General features: G+C 38.8%; 1 protein-coding gene across 1 annotated transcript; it reads right to left on the bottom strand.

Annotated features, from left to right (window-relative positions):
• Positions 1 to 1,937: 1,937 nt before the first annotated feature.
• Positions 1,938 to 20,185, bottom strand: ZNF571 (zinc finger protein 571). The gene is made up of 3 exons (XM_043437425.1): positions 20,066 to 20,185; positions 19,209 to 19,281; positions 1,938 to 4,459 (listed from the first exon to the last, which is right to left on the bottom strand). Exon 3 carries the CDS (start codon positions 4,379 to 4,381, stop codon positions 2,921 to 2,923), a length of 1,461 nt encoding a protein of 486 aa, XP_043293360.1. The 5' UTR covers positions 4,382 to 4,459; positions 19,209 to 19,281; positions 20,066 to 20,185; the 3' UTR covers positions 1,938 to 2,920.
• Between the last annotated feature and the right edge of the window lie 991 nt (positions 20,186 to 21,176).

Raw genomic sequence — 21,176 nt, 5'->3', positions numbered from 1 at the left:
CCAGTACCATACTGTTTGATCACTTAACTTTGTAGTATAGTCTGAAGCCAAGGAGCCTGATTCCTCCAGCTCTGTTACTCTTAAGACTGCTTTCACTATTTGGGGTCTTTTGTGTTTCCATGTAAAATGTTAAAATCTTTTTAATTCTGTGAAGAATGCCTTTGGTAATTTGTTGGGGACTGCATTGAATCTGCAGATTGCTTTGGATAGCAGAGTCATTTTCATAATAGTCATTCTTTCAATACAAGAATGTGGTATATCTCTCCATCTATTCTTGTCATCTTTGAGTTCTTTCGTCAATATCCTAGTTTTCTGAGTATAGGTCTTTTGCCTCCTTAGATAGGTTTCCACCTACATTATTTTATTCTTTTCAATGTGACGGTAAATGGGACTGTTCCCTTAATCTCTCTGATCTTTTGTTGTTAGTGTATAGGAATGCATCTCTTGCTTTTTCAATTGAAATCAGTCCCTCTGACTTTCATTTTGCTTAACTTTCTCTGCCTCTATAAATTTAGATGAAAGTTACCTATTGCAGTCTTGAAGGGATGTTCTTATGTGAGAGTATCCCTAGAGACTCTGCAGGTACCCAGTGCCTTTGTTTGGAGAGCTGGATTTGTCATGGACACAAGTAGTATCTTTCTTTAGGGTGTGCTGACAGCTGTCACTTTGGTAGGAGGTGGGGTTGGAGATGGAGGGGCTAGAGCTGGGGCTGGGAGTGAGGTGTCCTCTGCTCAAGAGCTGTCACTGCCCTACTGGTGGCAATTTGATCCCAGGTTGTTGGGGCAGAAGTCCTGAGGGTCAGACCCAAGCTAGTTCTGTTTTAAGAACCACACCCCTTGCTTCAGGCTGGGGGCCCTGGAGTGAGGGGGCCCTGCATAGGTGCTCAGCCCATGTCAGCTACATAGGTCTGAGCTGTCTCCAATGTGCTGCCCATGTACACACCAGCAATTGCTTCCCTTGCTCTTATTTAGATAAAGCTCTGAGTGATGGCAAAGTTCACCTTAATCTTTCCAGTGCAGTCAAAGGTATTTTTTTTTCCTTCCCTATTTCTTCAACAGAGTGCTGGAATCTCTCCTCAGGAAATCTGAACATCTACAAAGTGTCTCTCACCTGTGGGTGTCTGCTGAAGTCAGCACTCTCCAGGTTTACCTTAAGTGCAGCCAAGAAGGACTGGGGCCAGTTTATAGACTCCTGTTGGTTCAACAGCCCATATACCAAGAACTATCTGCCTATTACATGATATACACAGGTGGGTGAGACTCCTCTCAAGTCCACTGGGCTATAGTGCTGGATCCCACAACAACCTCAGAGGCAATTAGTTTGTGGATATATGCCAAGTTTACTTGTGGGCATCTTATGCCACTATGAGGCTAATGTTATTTTTCAGTGTTCAGATTTTTATGAAAGAGCTATCCTATTTTTTAAAGTTTTATGATTTATTTTTTGCCTTCTTAAATTTACATTCTTTATTCTTAATTAAGATGAATTATTCTTGTTCAATAAGGGATACATGTTGATCAAACTTTTCCTATGTTCACTTACATAAATGTCTTTTCCTCATAATGTCTTTGATGTTGAGTAAGGTAGAGATCACAGTTAAAACTTTTACCATAAATAACAAAGACTGAGAAGATAACAATGATGATGGCTAAATTAACCAAGTATTTATTATGTGATAGGCACAACTGTAGAATCCCCACAGTTTGCTTCAGAACCACACTAATTATGCCCACAGTACCATAAACACATCACATATGCACATAAAAGGATCTGGAAGAATAAGCAAGTTAGTTAATGCTGGGGAAGTAACTAAGTTCAGGGATGTTAGCCAAAGGGAAGTAAGATTTTACAGATGATGTATAAATAATGTAAAGCAGAAGAGATCCACACATTATCTTTAAAATGAACAACAAATAAAGCAGACACATTCAAAAGGAGCCAACAAAGTAACGCTTTATGATGAAAAATTTTTTCTGTATTTGACAAAAATAAGGATTTGATAAAAACAGGTAAGTACTTTAATGCCAGAGGAATTGTAACAATATATTTACAGAGAAAGAATATTAAAAGCTGGTTATAGCATGATAACACTTCTTTCAAAAGCAATGTCAGATATAATCTTAAAGGATTTGCTTCAAAAATTTGACATTGATTATCTATGACTGGTAAGATTACAGATAACTATATCTATTTTTAACTCATATCTACATTTTTATGTAGGAAAATTGTTCTGCAAAAAGAACAGTATAAAGTTTATAAAAGAAAAATAAAACAACCTTCTAAAACAAAAAGTACATATCCATAAGACATTAAAGGATATGTAAAAGTAACCATAACTTAACACAAACAGGGTGAAAAACAGATACAAACACAGATATGCAAATTTGAAAACAAATACTGAAGTGATATTTAAGCTTTATATGTATAAAAATATACTATCAAACAACAATAAAAATATAAAAATAGATATGGTTATTGAATAAATGATATTAGTATGAGAAATGGGAGAGAAAAAAAAGGGTAAATTTAGACCCTCAATAATAATTTAAAATAATTTTGAAATGGATCAGTAATTCTGTATAATACACACAAAAATAAGAACATTAAAAAGAAAGTAGCAAAATTAGCCCCTGAATAAATTCCAATGTTTAAAATGAAGGCAATATACAATAAAAGATTTTTCAATGTTTAATATTCACAAGTGTGAATTTTCTAAAAATAGTGAAGGAATGAGTTTAGATTAAAATCTTCAAATATTTTATTCAGATTGGTTAAAAAAATTTTTTTTCTATATGAATTTTCTCAGACTGACTAACTGGTAAAGTATAAGTAAGATATATATACTTTAATTACATTTGTGGGGATTCTCACTAGTATGAATTTTCTTATTGTATGCTTCCTTAACTATATAATTCCAACTTTATGGAGTTTCCAATTCACAGAGCTTCTCACCAGCATTTTTCTTATGTTGTTGAATTTCTGAATCCCTCCCCAAAGCTTTCCCACATCCCTTACATTCATAAAGCTTCTCAGCAGTATGCATTCTCTGATGCTGAGTAAGGGTTGAGCCAGGACCAAAAGTCTTCCCACATTCCTTACATTCATAGGGTTTCTGACCAGTGTGTATTCTCTGGTGCCGATTAAGAGCTGAGCCACTACTAAAGGACTTTCTACATTCTCTGCATTCATAGGGTTTTTCACCAGTGTGAATTAGCTGGTGTTGGATAAGTTTTGAGCCACTACTGAAAGCCTTCCCACATTCCTTACATTCATAAGGTTTCTCACCAGTATGAATTCTCTGATGTTGAGTGAGGTCTGAACCACTACTAAAGGCCTTCCCACATTCCTTACACTCATAGGGTTTCTCACCAGTGTGCATTCTTTGATGCTGAATAAGTTTTGAACCACTTCTAAAGGCTTTCTCACATTCCTTACACTCATAAGGTTTCTCACCAGTGTGAATTCTCTGATGTTGAGTGAGATCCGAGCCACTATTGAAAGCCTTCCCACATTCCTTACACACATAAGGTTTCTCACCAGTGTGAATTCTTTGATGTCGAGTAAGGGCTGATCCAAAACTAAATGCCTTCCCACATTCATTACATATATATGGTTTCTCACCGGTATGAATTCTCTGATGCCGAGTTAGGGCTGAACCACTACTAAAGGCCATTCCACATCCTTTACATTCATAAGGTTTCTCACCAGTGTGAACTCTTCGATGCTGAGTAAGGTTGGAACCACTGCCAAAGGCTTTTCCACAATCCTTACATTCATAAGGTTTCTCGCCTGTGTGGATTCTGTGATGCCGAGTAAGGGCTGATTCAAAACTAAAGGACTTCCCACATACCTTACACTCATAAGGCTTTTCACCACTGTGAATTATCTGATGTCGAATAAGGCCTGATCCAAAACTAAAGGCTTTCCCACATTCCTTACATTCATATGGTTTCTCACCAGTGTGAATTCGCTGATGGTGAGTAAGGTTTGAGCCACTACCAAAGGCCTTCCCACATTCATTACATTCATAAGGTTTTTCACCAGTATGAATTCTTTGATGGTAAGCAAGATTTGCACCACTACCAAAGGCCTTGCCACATTCTTTACATTCATAAGGTTTCTCACCAGTATGAATTCGCTGATGTCGAATAAGGACTGATACAAAACTAAAATCCTTCCCACATTCCTTACATTCAAGGAGTTTCTCATCAGTATGAATTCTCTGATGCTGGGTATTGAAAGTGGGCATGTCTTCAGGAGTAAATATCATTTGACTGAAATGTCCTTCCTGAGATTCCTGTTTTCTCTCAAACTGGCTTTTACATTCCCAATCACCTCTGAAACGTGAGTACTCAATGCTGTTTTTTATAAGTCTTTCCATTATCTCCCACCAGGATGATTCTATTCCATAAATATCCTTTTTCAGAAATAATTCTTGGTCTCAACCTTGATTCACAGTCTGAAAGAAAATATAAAAACATTCACTTTTTGTGTGTGTGTTCTGGGAGAATTAAGCTTTTATAATAGATATGAAAAGACTTAAACTCATTTTCATAAAAAGTAAATGGCTTATATAGTTCTCATTTATGACTGGACACTTTGACAAACAGATAAGGAAACAGAATGAGAAGAAACACTAGAAGGTGAAAGACTTATTTAGGAAAACAGATTAAGTCAATCATTCCTAAATAGTGATATAGATAAAAATACCCTAAAGAAGTAGGGAGCTCAATAATTATAAATATGTCCAGGCCCTATCCCAATTTTATTAGAGGATAAAACTAGTGTCATATACATTTTAAAATGAGCATAATTGTCATTTCACTCATTTCTGAGGGTTGATTAGAGCTTTAAGTAACTATACTAGGAAGGAAAATTCTAAGATAGATGGTCATAAATTGCATCCCTCAAGGAGACAGAAGAGAAAGTTACTTAGATATAGCAGCATCTTGATGAAAGATTAATGAACTGAATAAGTCTGGAATTAGCAATAAAGAGGAAAAATTCTTTTGTGGTTAGAATATAGTTGTTTATGCCATTTGATAAAATCCATGTTTACTTAGGAAGTCTATGAGGCTAATCTTGGGAGAACAATAAAGGGGATTTGCAAAGGCCACAGCCAAGTAATTGAGAGTGTAGTTCTAAAGTCCCAGAAAAGGAATAAGATAGGAGGTAATGGGATACTTTTGGAAAATTACAAGGATGAGTTCTCTGAACACCAATCATTATTGAAATGATTCTGAAATCACATATAAGGTATTTACACAGTTGTATAAAATAATGCCACCGTGTTTGGTAGCTATTATTTTGGAAGACCTAAAGGAGACCTGGAAAAGGATTCATACATCAATTAAGACCTTGAACAAATAAACAACTCAAGTCCCCAGAGGTAAAAATATTTCAGCTCCAGTCTTTTCCTGCATTACTCAAACAACAAGCTTGTTTAGATTAGGTCTAAATATGTCTTGGTGGTAAGCTGCTGCTGCTAAGTCACTTCAGTCGTGTTCAACTCTGTATGATGCCATAGACGGCAACCCACCAGGCTCCTCCATCCCCAGGATTCTCCAGGCAAGAGCACTGCAATGGGTTGCCATTTCCTTCTCCAACGCATGAAAGTGAAAAGTGAAATTGAAGTTGCTCATTCGTGTCCGACTCTTCACGACCCCAGGGACTGTAGCCTACCAGGTTCCTCCATCCGTGGGATTTTCCAGGCAAGAGTACTGGAGTGCGTTGCCATTCCCTTCTCCACTTGGTGGCAGGACATATATATAAACATATCTCAGGTGGCACCAGTGGTAAAGAACCAGACTGCCAATGCAGGTGATGTAAGACATAGGTTTGATTCCTAGGTTGGGAAGATCCCCTGGAGGAGGGTATGGCAACCTACTCCAGTGTTCTTGCTTGGAAAATCCCATGTACAGAGGAGCCTGATGGGCTATAGTCCATAGGGTTGCAAAGGGTCAGACACGACTGAAGTGACTTAGCATACATGCATGCAGCCCTCACTGGGGAGTCAGAGCTTCAACAAATGAATTAGGGAAGAGGGGACACAATCAAGCACATAATATTCACTAAATCAAGGGTCATAGGAGCAGAGTGATACTGCTCTAACTGGAACCATGTTCATATAATCAAATCAACAAGAATGTGTTAAAATTAATTTAAAAAATCAAACAGATTACAAACAGGAACAAATGAACCTAAAAGTATGTCGAATGAATAACACAGCCACACTGAAGGAGGGGATTAAAAAATGAATTCAAATAAATTTTAACACAGAAGTATTTTAACTATGTACCCTTATTCTGAAGACAAAGAGAACTATAAACAAATACTGAGCTCCACTTAGTAGGTTTGATAGTTACTATAGTATAGGTTAGGAAATCTAAAACTATTTTTGTTATATTATAGAATTGAACAAATTAGTAAATATAATGAGGACAGTGAGAGTTAGGTTTTTAACTACTGGAGAAGGGAGATACAAATCTGGGACAGGATTAAGACCAGACTGAATACTGTAGTCCTATCACCCAGATCTTGGTTTCTAAATATTCTTTACAGCAAGAAACCATTCTGTTTAGAGAAATTGTTTACTTCAAGCTGGAGCTAGGAGAGTAGTTAGAAATAAGCCTGTAACATCCTGGGCCAGAAAGAGAGGAAATGCTCAAAGAATCATGGGGAAAGTCAAAAGTACACAGAAGCCAGCATGAATAGACCCCCACTGACCAAATCTGGGACAATTTGAGTATCAAAATAAATGGTAATGGATCACATAACACACTGAGTAAATGAAAATCTACAAGTACATACTGATGTAACAAATGAATAAATAATTAAGGGATAAGGGAATGCTCTCCTTCACAGTCGAAAACCAAATAATTAATACAGACAAAATCATGGAGATTTTAAAATTCTACCATCTTGAAAACATCATAGTAATAAAGGAGCCAGTCAATAATGGATAAAGGATCCCACACATCAATGGATGCTAAAAGTTGTGGGTAAAAGTTTGGTGATGAGGTATTTACATAGTTTCAATGTATCTCTCTGCTATTAATTATAAATTAATTAGCTGTTAATTACAAAGAGATAACTACTACCTTTACAGTGAAGACACATAGTAGATACCACCATAACCAGTCATCAAAGTTAATATGGAACAAGTCAATATCACATACTCCCTTCTATGATGTCCTGAGAAGGAAACAATCACTTTTGTGGTATTCCTGCCACAAAATTCATAACCTGAATGTACTTATGAGGAGCCATAAGACAAATCCTAATTAAGTGACATTTTACAAAATAAACTGCCTATCCTCTTCAAAAATGTCGACATCATGAAATGCCGACATCTTTAATCTTCCAGGTTAAAGACTAGAGAGAGACATGATAAGTAAATTCAATGTGTGATCCTGGACAGTGAATCAGGGAGAGAGGGTGAGGGATGAGGGTAGGATGAACTGCTACAAAGAATATTATTGGGACTAGAAAAAAATTTGTATATTGACAGTAATGCACTGTTGTTAAAATCTCTTATTTTAGTGACTATATTATGATTATGTAAGAGAATACTCTTGTCCCTAGGAAATAACACAGTGAAGTGTTTAAGGGTAAAGGGGCAAATTCTACAATTTATTCTTAAATAGTTCAGATAAAATGTGTGTATTATATATTTGTGAGTGTGCGTGCATGCATATATAGAGACAGAGAACAACTGCAAATGCACACAGGAATGATAATACAAATGGAACAAAATGTAAACTACTGGTGATTCTGAGCAAAGAGTACCCAAGAATCCTTTGTATTATTCTTGTAACTTTTCTGCAAGTTGAATAAAGATTTAAATTAATCAAAATTTAAGTTATCCAAACAAAGTAAGACACAGTCCTAAGTAATTCTCATGTTAAATGTGAGCCTAAATAGAAATATAAAATACCTAGAAATAAAGTGAAAAGGAAAGTAATACATATAAAAAACCTGGACAGAGGAAAACTACCCCCCTCAAAATAAGATTTAATAACATTAAACTCCTTTAAAAAAACTGATTTGAATTCAACACTGCAAGAAACTAAAAAAAAAAAAAGGAAAAAATTAATGAAGATAAAAACAGAATATAAAAATGTTAAAATACGTAAGATTCAGAAAACCCAAACCTTGCTTTTGAAAAGAACATGAAGATTTAAACATATATGTATGCCATTTCCTTTAGGTATTGTCCCAGACCACCACTAAAATGACCAAACAATGATAGTTTCATAATGTTAACTCCTGGCAAGAGCACAGGTATGACAGATATTACTGATTGCCTCCTTCAACATCATCCCTCTCTTACTTTGCTACAAGAATTTTTTTCCGTAAGCTCCAGAAAATGAGTCATGCTTTGTCTAAGCCAGTGGTTATGAATTCTGATTGCTATTAGAATCAACTGGATAGCTTTAAAAAAATATTCTAAAACTTGAACCCCACTCCAGACCAATCAAATCTTAACGTTTGTCTAGTCATCTTGTATGAGCTTAAGTCATTAATTGTCAACTGTGGCAGCACACTAGAATTATCTGATGATCTTTTATTTAAATTTTTTTTAATTTATTTTTTGGCTGCCCTGGGTCTTTGTTGCTGTATGCCAGCTTTCCCTAGTTGCGCTGAGCAAGGGCTACTCTCTAGTTGCAATGCATAGGCTTCTCATTGCAGTGACTTCCCGTGCTGTGCAGCAGAGGCTCTAGTCAAGTGGGCTTCAGTAGTTGCAGCACAACAGCTCAGTATCTGCAGCTTGTGGGTCCTAGAGTGCAGGCTTGGTAGTTGTGGGCACAGGCTTAGTTGCTCCACAGCATACAGGATCTTCCCAGACCAGGGATCGAACCTGTCTCCTGCACTGGAAGGTGGATTCTTAACCACTGGACCACCATGGAAATCCCTGGTGATCTTAATTTTTTATTGGATAATTGGAGGATAATTGTTTACAGTGTGTGGGTTTGCTGGTTTCTGCTGTGGTGGTGGTTTAGTCTCTAAGTCGTGTCTGATTCTTGCAACTCCATGGACCATAGCCCGCCAGGCTCCTCTGTCCGTGGGAATTCCCAGGCAAGAATACTAGAGTGAGTTGCTATTTCCTTCTCCACCTGGTGATCTTTTAAAATTGATGATTTCCAAGCTCTATCCCAAACCAGTTAAATCAGAATTGCTAGAGGTGGGACCCAGACAGGAGTAACAAAAGTTAAGAATAACCAGCTTAAATTAAATGAAATAATTAACCCTCTATTCTATTTGTTGCAATTGTGTCTTTCTGCCTTATGGAGACAAAAGTAACCTAAATGGCAGTGGAAAAACAGGGCTGACAAAGGGTATACTGTGAAGTGAATAAGCCACTGTGAAGTTTAACTTGGAGATGTTTACTGAAGTCTAAAGTATGTGTTCCCTGGGCTAAAGTATGGGCTTCCCTGGTGGTTCAGTCTGTAAAGAATCTGCCTGCAATGTGGGAAACCTGGGTTCGATCCCTGGGTTGGGAAGATCCCCTGGAGGAGGGCATGGCAACCCACTCCAGTATTCTTGCCTGGAGAATCCCCATGGACAGAGGAACCTGGAGGGCTGCAGTCCATGGGGTTGCAGAGAGTCGGACACAACTGAGCACACAGATCATACAAAGTATGTGTACTTTTTATCTCCATAATTTCACTATTAGTATATACCTTAGAGAAGACATGTACATAGATGTTCACTGGAGCAATGTTTGCCACAGTGATTTAGCTATATAAAATCTAAATCTCTAAAAACCATAAAATCATTAAACATACCACAGTATTATAAAATATGGCCTTACATGAAGTAATCAAAGTGAGATCTATACTTAAATGAACAATTCTCCACAAAGAATAAAAAAGTAGGCTTCAGAACAGTAACAATAACTGTTGTTGTTTAGTCGCTAAGTTTTGTCTGACTCTTTGCGACCCCATGGACTATAGCAATCCAGGCTCCTCTGTCCTCCATTATCTCCTGGAGTTTGCTCAGATTCATGTCCACTGAGTTGATGATGCTATCTAGCCATCTCATCCTCTGCTGCCCCCTTCTCCTGTTGCCTTCCCTCTTTCCCAACATCAGGGTCTTTACCAATGAGTCAGCTCTTCACATCAGGTGGCCAGAGTATTGGAGTTTCAGCTTCAGCATCTGTCCTTTCAATGAATATTCAGGGTTGATGTCCTTAAGGATTGACTGCTTTAATCTACTTGCAGTCCAATCCAAGGAACTCTCATGAGTCTTCTTTAGCACCACAGTTCTAAATCATCAGTTCTTTGGCACTCAGCCTACCTTATGGTCCAACTCTCATATCCGTACATGACTACCGGAAAAACCACAGCTTTGACTTTATGGACCTTTGTTGGCAAAGTGATGTCTCTTTTTAATAAGCTGTCTAGGTTTGTCATAGGTTTCCTAACTACTAAATGACACTAAGTAAGTGGTTAGGCCCTGTTTTAAGGGTTTTACATGAACCAACTCAATCCTTGGACCAATCTTATAGTGCAGTTACTTTCCACATTTTGCAGGATGTACTTATAATTCTTTTTATACAGAAATATTTTTCAATTAAAAACAGTACCACATACACATTTACATGTGTATGCGTTTTGGGGGGGACATGCCTCGAGGCATGTGGGATCTTAGTTCCTCAACCAGGGATCAACCTAGATGCCCTGCAGTGGTTAGGAAGTTTAGAGTCCTAATGACTGGACCACAAAGGAATTACCCATGTATATGCATTTTTAATAGGATAAATAATTAATTGATAACAGCGGCTACCTTTGGGTACTTTGGGTAGATACCTCAGTTAAGTCTCTCAGTCGTGTCTGACTCTTTGTGACCCCATGGACTGCAGCACACCAGGCTTCCCTGTCCATCACCAACTCAAGGAGTTTACTCAAACTCATGTCCATCGAGTCAGTGATGCCATCCAACCATCTCATCCTCTGTCATCCCCTTCTCCTCCTGACTTCAATCTTTCCCAGCATCAGGGTCTTTTCCAATGAGTCAGTTCTTCACGTCAGGTGGCCAAAGTATTGGAGTTTCAGCTTCAACATCAGTCCTTCAAATGAATATTCAGGACTGATTTCCTTTAAGATTGACTGGCTGGATCTCCTTGCAGTCCAAGGGACTCTCAAGAGTCTTCTCCAACACCACAGTTCAAAAGCATCAATTCTTCGGCGCTCAGCTTTCTTTATAGTCCAACTCTCACATCCATACATGACTACTGGAAAAACCATAGCTTTGACTAGACGGACTTTTGTTGCCTAATGTCTCTGCTTTTTAATATGCTATATAGGTTGGTCATAGCTTTTCTTCCAAGGAGCAAGCATCTTTTAATTTCTTGGCTGCAGTCACCATTTGTAGTGACGAGCCTGGGTAGGTTCCTAGGATTGTGGCTTGTAGTACATGGATATGAACCTCTTCATAACACAAAATTTTTTATAACAAAATTATTAGTTACATGTATAATAATTTAACTAAAAATAAAATTTAAAAAGGAAAACACTAGCATTCAGCCTAAGAGCTGCTCATTGTTTATAATGGCAATAATTTGTAAGTAAACCATGTTTAAAAAAGGGAGCTGGGTAAAATGGTAACATGATGAAGCCATTACAACTCATGGTAAAGATAAATGTATAACAACATGGTCAGTTGTTCACATTGTATTTTGGCATGATAAAGATGGGTTACAAGTCAGTAGCCAGAATGTGATCACATTTAGAAAAGAATTCTAAGTATTGACAGCAGTTGTCTTTAATCGACAGGATTACAGATAACTTCTGTTACTTATTTGTGCTTCTCTGTAGTTTTCAAATTTGTTGTAATAAATATTCTTTTGTAATGAAAGCAATAGCAAATACAGCTATCTTCAGAATAGTGATATATTTGAGCAGGTATTCAAAGATTAAAAAAAAAAAGAAATGATCAAAACATGGCACAAGGATGCATGAGACAAGTGCTCCGGCCTGGTGCACTGGGAAGACCCAGAGGAATCGGGTGGAGAGGGAGATGGGAGGGGGGATCGGGATGGGGAATAAGTGTAAATCTATGGCTGATTCATATCAATGTATGACAAAACCCACTGAAATGTTGTGAAGCAATTAGCCTCCAACTAATAAAAAAAATTAAAAAAATAAAAAAATTAAAAAAAAAAAAAAAAAAAACATGGCACAAGTAAAGCACAGAGACATAAATTTAAAAAATTCAAATAGATAGGGACTTCCCTGGTGGTCCAGTGGTTAAGATTCCACCTTGTAGTGCAGGGGACTTGGATTCAATCCCTGGTCAGGGAACTAAGATCTCACATGCTGTGTAGCAATTAAGTCCACATGCCGCGACTACCAAGTGCTCTGGAGCCCATATGCCACAACTAAAGAGCCCATATGCTGCAACTGCTGAACTACTGAGCCCACATACCACAACTGGGCACCACAAGCTGCAACTGGAGAGTCTGTGTGCTGCAAGAAAAGATCCTGCATGATGCAATGAAGATCCTGCATGCTGCAAATGAGACCCAACGTAGCCAGATAAATACATTAAAAAAAAATTCAAATTGATAATACAAACTATTTAAATAGTTTAACAACAAGTAAGCAATGCACAACGTAATGTACCACTATTATGCTAAGTGAAGTAAGGAGGACAGAGAAAGAAAAATACTGTATGAGCTCACTTATATGTAGAATTTAAACAAATAAACAAAAACCAAGTTCATAGATATAGAGAACACACTGTTGGTTGCCAGAGATGGGGTCGGGGGTGAGTGGAATGGGTAAAGGAAGTCAAAAGATACAAACTTCCAGTTATGAAATAAGTCTTGGTGATACAATGTATAGCATGGCATATAGTTAATAATACTGTACTGCATATTTGAAAATTGCTAAGAGAATAAATCTTAAAAGTCATAAGAAAACACAATTTTTATACTATGTATACTGATGGATATTAGACTCACTGTGGTGATCACTTTATAATACAGTTGACCCTTGAATAGCATGGATCTGAACTGACTAGTTCCACTTATATGTGTTGTTTTTTTCAGTAGTAAATACTACAATGCTACAGGATCAGAGTCCCTTGGACTGCAAGGAGAGCCAACCAGTCCATCCTAAAGGAAATCAGAATATTCATTGGGAGGACTGATGCTGAAGCTGAAACTCCAATACTTTGGCCACCTGATGCGAAGAGCTGACTCATTGGAAAATACCTTGATGACTGGAAAGATTGAAGGCGGTAGGAGAAGGAGATGACAGAGAATGAGATGGTTGGATGGCATCACCGATTCGATGGACATGAGTTTGAGTAAACTCCGGGAGTTGGTGATGGACAGGGAGGCCTGGCGTGCTGCAGTCCATGGTGTTGCAAAGAGTCAGACGTGACTGAGCAACTGAACTGAACTGAATACGATCTGTGGTGGATTAAATCTGAGAATGCAGATACCAAAGACCCATGGATATGGAGGAACAACTATAAGTTATATGAAGATTTTTTAATGCAGAGTCAGTGCTCCTAACCTGAATCATTACGTTGTATACCTGAAACAAATATAATGTTATATGTTGATTAAACCTCAACAACAACAAAAAAAGATCCTTCAAGACCTACCCAAAGACTTTTGGGCAACCACTTTATACCATAATTGATTTAGAGATCCCAAGAATAGGAAATAAAGGAAAGGGAAGCTAATATTTACTGAATTTCTGATGTGTACCATTGGCATCACTGACTCAATGGATATGAGTTTGAGCAAACTCTGGGAGATGGTGAAGACAGGGAAGCCTGGCATGGTGCAGTCCACCGGGTCGCAAAAAGTCAGATACGACTTAGCAACTGAATGACAACCAAGTGTTTTACACAACTTTCCTTCTCAACATTGAGAATGAGAACCTCTCAATCACAGGTTAAACAGCTCACAGGTGGTGTAGCTGAGATCAGAGACCACATTTGACACTAGAGCCCATAATTTTTACACCATGTTACAGAGACTAGTGTAAGTAAAAAAAAAACCTTGAGGGATGGTTTGTTTCTTTTTTTCTGATGGAGTCTATATTTAAACTAAAGTGATATTGATAATAGATGACAAAGAGGCAAAGGCAGAAATTAACTGATAGAGGATAGTTGTGGAGGGGGGTTGGTTTTGAGGAGATTGGGAAAGAGAAGTGGAAAGGGTATTTAAAAAAGAAATATAATATAGGGAGAACAGTAAAAGGAACCATGCACAGCAGACTTGATTGGACCTGGATGTTATTAAAATAAAAATATTAAACAATACATATCTGATTCTAAGTCTATATCTCATTTTTATATCCCTCACTTCAAAAATGTATTTGAAGAGGCTAAGAATAAAAGAAAAAAAAAATCATACACAAAGGTCATACATCATAGGTACTCAATATCAAAACTCTGGCTAAGATGTGCTATAATTGATCATGTGTGAAGTGCTCAAATTCCTGGCAGTCAATGCATAAGGGAAATACTATATACAATGGATTAAATTCTTCCTATTTGAGAAGTACTATTTTAGGAGATAAGCAAGACATTGCTGAAAAACATGTAAAAGATGTAATATCAATTGAGAGGTTAATGTTATTATTAGAAGATTTCTCAAATTTATACTCACATGATTATAGATACAGTGCAATCCAATCAAATCCCAAAAGATGTTTGAGTGGAACCAAGCTATTTCAAAAATTTATATGGATAGGAAAAGAACACAAACAGCCAAGATATTCTTAAGGAACAAGAAAGTAAGAGGATTTGCTCCAAATATTATTCCAAAGTCACAGTGAATACTTAACAGCTATCTTAATAGCATAGTATTGTGAGGGGAGACAAACAGAGCAATAGAACAAAATATAAAGTCCAGAAACAAGACGTAGCCATAATGTATGCTAAGTTGCTTCAGTCATGTCCTACTCTTTGCGACCCTATGGACTGTAGCCCATCAGGCTCCTTTGTCCATGGACTTCTCCAGGGAAAGAGTACTGGAGTGAGTTCCCATGCCCTCTTCCAGAGGATCTTCCCAACTCAAGGAGAGAACCCACATCTCTTATGTCTCCTGCATTGGCAGGCAGGTTCTTTACCACTAGCACCACCTCTGTAATTATAATGACACTGCAACTCAGTGTAAAAAAGATGAACTTTTCAATAAATGATACTGGAGCAACTGGATACCCATGTGGGGGATAAAATGAAATTGAATCCCTACCCTACACTAATCAATTCCAGGTAGTGTAAAGACAGAAATGTTAAGGCAAAAACCTAGGGAGCTTTTAGAAGCAAACACAAGAAAATCTTCATTACCTCAAAGTAGCAGAAAATTTCTTTAAAAAGCACTAACTACTGAAAAAGATTTCATCACATTGAAATCCAAAACCTCTACTCACCAGAAGGCATCAGAGTGAAAAACCAAGCCAAAGCAGAAGATAATTTTTGTCACATATGCAACTGCCAGTAAATTAAAATATGCATGCACACATGTGCGCCCAGTGACTTCAGTCATGTCCAACTCTTTTGCATCCCCATGGACTGTAGCCTGTCAGGCTCCTCTGTCCATGAGATTATCCCGGAAAAAATACTGGAGTGGGCTGCCATTTCTTCCTTCAGGGGATCTTTCCGACTCAGAGATCAAACCCACATCTCCTGCATCTCCTGCATTGGAAGGTGAATTCTTTACCACTGAGCCACAAGGGAAGCCCAAACTAAAATAAATACAGATGATACATAATATATATATTATGTATATAGATTACACACACACACACACACACACACACATATTCAATTGCTATAAATCAGTCAGAGAAAAACAACCCAATTAAAAATTGGCAAAATATGGCTGATTCATATCAATGTATGACAAAACCCACTGGAAAAAATAAATAAATAAATAAATAAAGGAGAAATTGAAAAAAAAAAGATTTTAAAAAAATTGGCAAAATATCTGAACAAATATTTTGCAAAAGGGAATATCTCCTGTAGCTCATACAATAAAGAATCTGCCTGCAGTGCAGGAGACCTGGGTTAGATCCCTGGGTCAGGAAGATCCTTTAGAGAAGGGAAAGGCATCCCACTCCAGTATTCTTGCCTGGAGAATCCCATGGACAGAGGAGCCTGGTGGGCTACAGTTCATGGGCTTGCAAAGAGTTGGACATGACTGAGCGACTAAGTACACGGGTGGGCAAGAACTGGTGTTCAATTTCACTGATAATACAGGCATATCAATGAAATGTGATAATACTAGATATTTAATTGGCAAAAGTTTTAAAGTGTGACAATGCCAAGGGCTGACATGACTATAAACAAAAGGAACCTTTGTAACTGCTGATACAAGTAAAAAAACTTGCACAGTATCTTTAGAGACCAGTTTGGCATTGTCCAGTAAAACTGAGGCTGTACAAACCCTAGCCCTCAACAACTGAATTACAATTTTATTACATATTAAAGAAATAGAAGCACACATGTCCCAAAATATCTGCACGAAACATTCACAGTCACACTGCTTATAACACTCAAAAACTATAAGCAAGTCAATCATCCATGAAGAATAGAACAGATTATTAAATCGATACTATTATACAATGAGACAATATGTATAGAGCAATGGAAAAAATGAACTATAGTTATGGGAAATATGAATGAAGCTCACAAACATTTTTAATGAAAAAACATAAAAGGATGTCTCTTCATACAAAGATAGAAAATGGACAAAACTAACTTATGTGATTTTGGAATTCATATCAAAGCTCTAAGTGAAAGACAAAGAAATGATCACAGTGGTTATCACCAGAAGGGCATAACTGTTTATGACTGTGGAGGGGTACATCAGAGGCTGCTTTACAGATGGTTGTATTCTTTTTCTTGATTCCTTACATGGGTCTTTATAATTATTTGCACAAATGGGTGTTAAATGCCATTTCTATATATAATTTGAAAGAATGAAGACATAGGCATTCAAATAAATATGCACCTAAAAATGTTTCAAATATTAAATAATGTGGGAAGATACTGAGAGGGTAACAGGCAGGAAGGCTAGGGGCCCCCAAGTGGAGGATATGCACGTATCAGATGTTTTTTTCCTTCTTTATACAAAATTAAAAGGAGGTTTATTTTAAAATTCTGTGTTGCCATGATGACACCTGGTTCCACCTGAGCTTAACTTTTCTGAAACCTTGAGCTAACCAATGTGTTTTTATTATGGAAATGTTTTTCTTAAGCTATGTTTAATGAACTATGTATTTACATTAGACTCTGTCTTCCTTCAAGTTGGTTCCACCTAAGACTCAGAACCTATAATGGCTCAACAAATCAGTATGTTTTACTCATGGAAATGTTCTCTTAAGCTATGTTAATGAGACTATGTATTTCCTTGGAAATCTGCCTTTTTTCAAGATTCATGTCAAATGTTTGACATCTTGGGGGCTCGTCCGGGATTCTTCAGGACAAGGTAAGGATGCTTGGAGCTCTAGTTCTTTGTTCTCCTAGCAAACACGTTTTCTGCTGTACTTTACTAACTCTATGGTGTGCTTGTGTGTGTGACTGATTGAAAGAGACACATGTGCGAACCAAGAGCTGTGTCCTAATCTCAAGTTCCACAGTGACCTCACACAGCTTATGGCAGAAACCCTATTGGGGGATTAAACCGACCTGCTAATGTCAAGAGGCACCCAACGTCCCTCCAGGGGAGCAGCCATGGATGGATGAAGCGTGTGAACCAAACTCTCCTCTCTCAGTCAAACTTTCTAGTCTCTTTGACCATTTCATAACTTTCTGAGAATTAGAACTACTAACCTAATCTGTTGGATCATAGACTTTCAAGAGATTTGTGATCTACGCTGTTACTGTGTACTGTTCCATAGGTCCCAAACTTGAAGAGCCCCGAAGATGAAAGGTTGTTGTTATGAGCCGTGAATGATGCTGGGATTCTTGGCCTCTGGAGGAGAGGAATTTGTTCCGGGGCCAGTGACAAGGCTTGATCGCTCAGAGCTTTTGTGTAATAAAGTTTTATTAAAGTATAAAACAGATAGAGAAAGCTTTTGACATAGACATCAGAAGGTGGCAGAGAGAGTGCCCCCTTATATACCTATTGAAAGTGAAAGTGAAAGTGAAGTCATGTCTGACTCTTTGTGACCCCATGGACTGTAGCCCACCAAGCTCCTTAGTCCATGGAATTGTCCAGGCAATACTGGAGTGGGTTGCCATTTCCTTCTTCATATTAGCAAGCTGCTAATTAGATAAAGGAAATGTCTCATAACTCTGAGAGTGGCAGGCCATTCACCCACAACATGCATTTTTGAGATAGCATTGGCACAGGGTGAGTCATCCCGGGCCATAAAATGATTGACCTGAATCTTAAAGAAAGGCAGGTTTCCAAGCAAATACATAGTCTCATTAACATAGCTTAAAAGAACATTTCTATGAGTAAAACATATTGATTTGTTGAGCCATTATAGGTTCTGAGTCTTAGGTGGAACCAACTTGAAAAAACACAGTCTAAGGTAAATACATAGTTCATTAACATAGCTTAAGAAAAACATTTCCATAATAAAAACACATTGGTTAGCTCAAGGTTTGAGAAAAGTTAAGTTCAGGTAGAAACAGGTGTCATGGCAACACAGAATTTTAAACGAAACCTGCTTTTAATTTTATATAGAGAAGGGAAAAAAAGGTCTGACATTTGCAGTCTATTTCCTCTGCTTGGGGGACCCTAGCCTTCTTGCCTGTTACCCTCTCAATACTTAAATATAATTTTATGTTAAAATGTATGCTACAAATGATAAATACTGAATAAATTCAATTTTAAAAACCACATTTAAAAAAATAAAATAAAATAAAAACTATATTTTATATGTGTACATAAAACATACTGGGGAGAAACTGTCAAAAAGGTAGCATTGGTTTTAACTGGAAATTTAGTTTTCTTCATTGAGGATAGCTGTATGTTTTTAATTAAAGATAATTTCACTTTTATAATAAAAAGGTTTTTTAAGACAGCTTAAAGAAAAATCATTTGACAAATGAGGAAAAGAAAGTCATGTGTGTGGATTGGGGTTTAGAGCAAATCACATTTCTCAAAGGAAAAAAAATTCCATGGATCAGGTCACCTGACAGGCAAGAAATTTTCAAGAGAAGGAAAGCAAGTCATATCTTGACAAAGAAAAGAGGATCTGGGGAAACAAGGGGAAATGATAAGCTACCTTGCAGGTGCCTTGTGGATGTTCAACAGGCATTCTTTACTCCACTCTGGAAGACTGTGCAAGTAGAGCAGAGCTGGGGAGGGAGAAAGGAGTCAGGAAAAATCAGGTTCTTCTGGGAGTCCAAGTCAATCTACCACCTACAGATATTAGCCCAGAAAAGGCTTGTGCGTCCTGCTCAATACCAGCAGAACAGAAGCGCAGGGTCATTTGCAGTTCTGGGCAGACTCTGCCCCTGGGCTCCAACTCCTGGGAACAGAGCGCTGGAGTCACAAAGACACAGACAAAGGCGTCTCACACCTACAGTGCTATATGGATATATAATCATACAAACTCACTCATACCACGGGGCACTCAGGCACCCCAGAGGGCCAGTCAATCATATACACTCTGGAGGCAGTCAGTCACGATCGCAGTCAAAGGCACCCCCAGGTGACACCTATCATGGGGACACAATGACAACAAATTCAGACGCACCCTACCCACCAACAATATCACAAACACACCCCCAAGGGGAAATATTAGAAATCTCACAGTTAAGCCACCCCACGCCCACCGCTCAGCAAATGTTCATAAACACACACACACAAAGTGGATACACAGCTTTGCAACCGCAGTCAAAGAACTTCACACTCACAAACAGTGCCACACCCAGTCACAAAGTTAAACCCCATCACACATGCACCATTATAACTGCAAATCAAGCCCGCCTCCCCGCCTTTACAGTTTGGTACAGGGTCACACAGACACAGAGACACAATCACAATCACACACACACTCCTCACAATCTCCCCTTCCCAGCTGGCTGGCTCCCGTTGAGACCGGAGGTTCCAGACACGCCCAGCTCCAACCCATCTCACCTACGATTCCTCAGGTCTGTCTGGTCAGTACCGCTCCACTGTACTTGAAATAAACAAGAGCCCAGCAGCTCCCACAGCACCCAGAGGCTGTTTGCCCCTACCCGCCAGAAAAACCCGCCCACTCCTCAGGAGAAGGTCTGCTTCTCGCGGGAGGGAGCACCAGGCCTAGAGGCCTCTGGGAGATGTAGTCCAGAGAGAGAGACAGAGCGAGAGAGAGAGCGAGCGAGCGAGCGAGCGAGAGAGAGCGCGAGAGCGAGAGAGAAGCTGCTAAAAGCTATCTCCAATTCATCCTGAGTCCCCCGTGGCGAGGAACCTGGACCTGGCAGCGCACCTGAGGCTTCCGCGAGTCTCAGCTGACAAAGATTCCATGAGCAAACTTTAGTCAAGCTGACTCCACTGACTCCATCACCCTGCCCACTGGCTATAAACTCCCAGCGACTGTTATATACAAAGTTGAGGTAAATCTGTCTTCCCTATTGCAATAGTCTTTAATAACGTTTTCCTTATGTGTTTAACTTGTTTGGTGCAACTTTTCTTTGACACAACCCAGCCTCAAGTTTCTGTTGGGGCTCTCGCAGGTTTTGGCGCTCACCCTGCAACATAGTGAGCCCCACGGCATCCCGGGAAATGTAGTCCAGGACTTCGCCAACGGCGGGACGGACTCGGCCAAGGTAAACTGCGTTCCCTAGGCTCTGAGGTGGGGCCTGGCCTCAGCTAAATGCAAGGGAGGCTGCTCAGGGTTACGCTTTGATCTGGGAGCGCTCAGATTGCCTTGAGGCAAGCTGCTGAGGAAAGTGTTGGGGAGCCAGAAGAGAGAACCCGAATGTGGAACATGAGTGTCTGGGACCAAAGCAGCCTCGGGAGTTTAAAGAGGAGAAATTCACAAGTCCAGTCACATGAGAGAGTGGGCAAAGGAGGGTCCCAGTGTGAGACCATGATGAGATTGCGAGTGTGACTACATTTAGGGGTTAGTTGAATGAAAGAGAGACTGCGTGCGGTGAGGGAGAGGTAGGATCAAGATTATGAGTGGTTTTGTGAGGATAGAGGGTCATATTGTGGGCTTGTGTGGTTGGGAGTGTGTGTGTGTGTGTGTGTGTGTGTGTGAGAGAGA

This window comes from Cervus canadensis, chromosome 18 (genome assembly GCF_019320065.1).
Source record: "Cervus canadensis isolate Bull #8, Minnesota chromosome 18, ASM1932006v1, whole genome shotgun sequence".
Taxonomy (NCBI): Eukaryota; Metazoa; Chordata; class Mammalia; order Artiodactyla; family Cervidae; genus Cervus; species Cervus canadensis.
The sequence above is the reverse complement of the archived record's forward strand: the minus strand, read 5'-3'. Positions and strand labels throughout refer to the sequence as shown.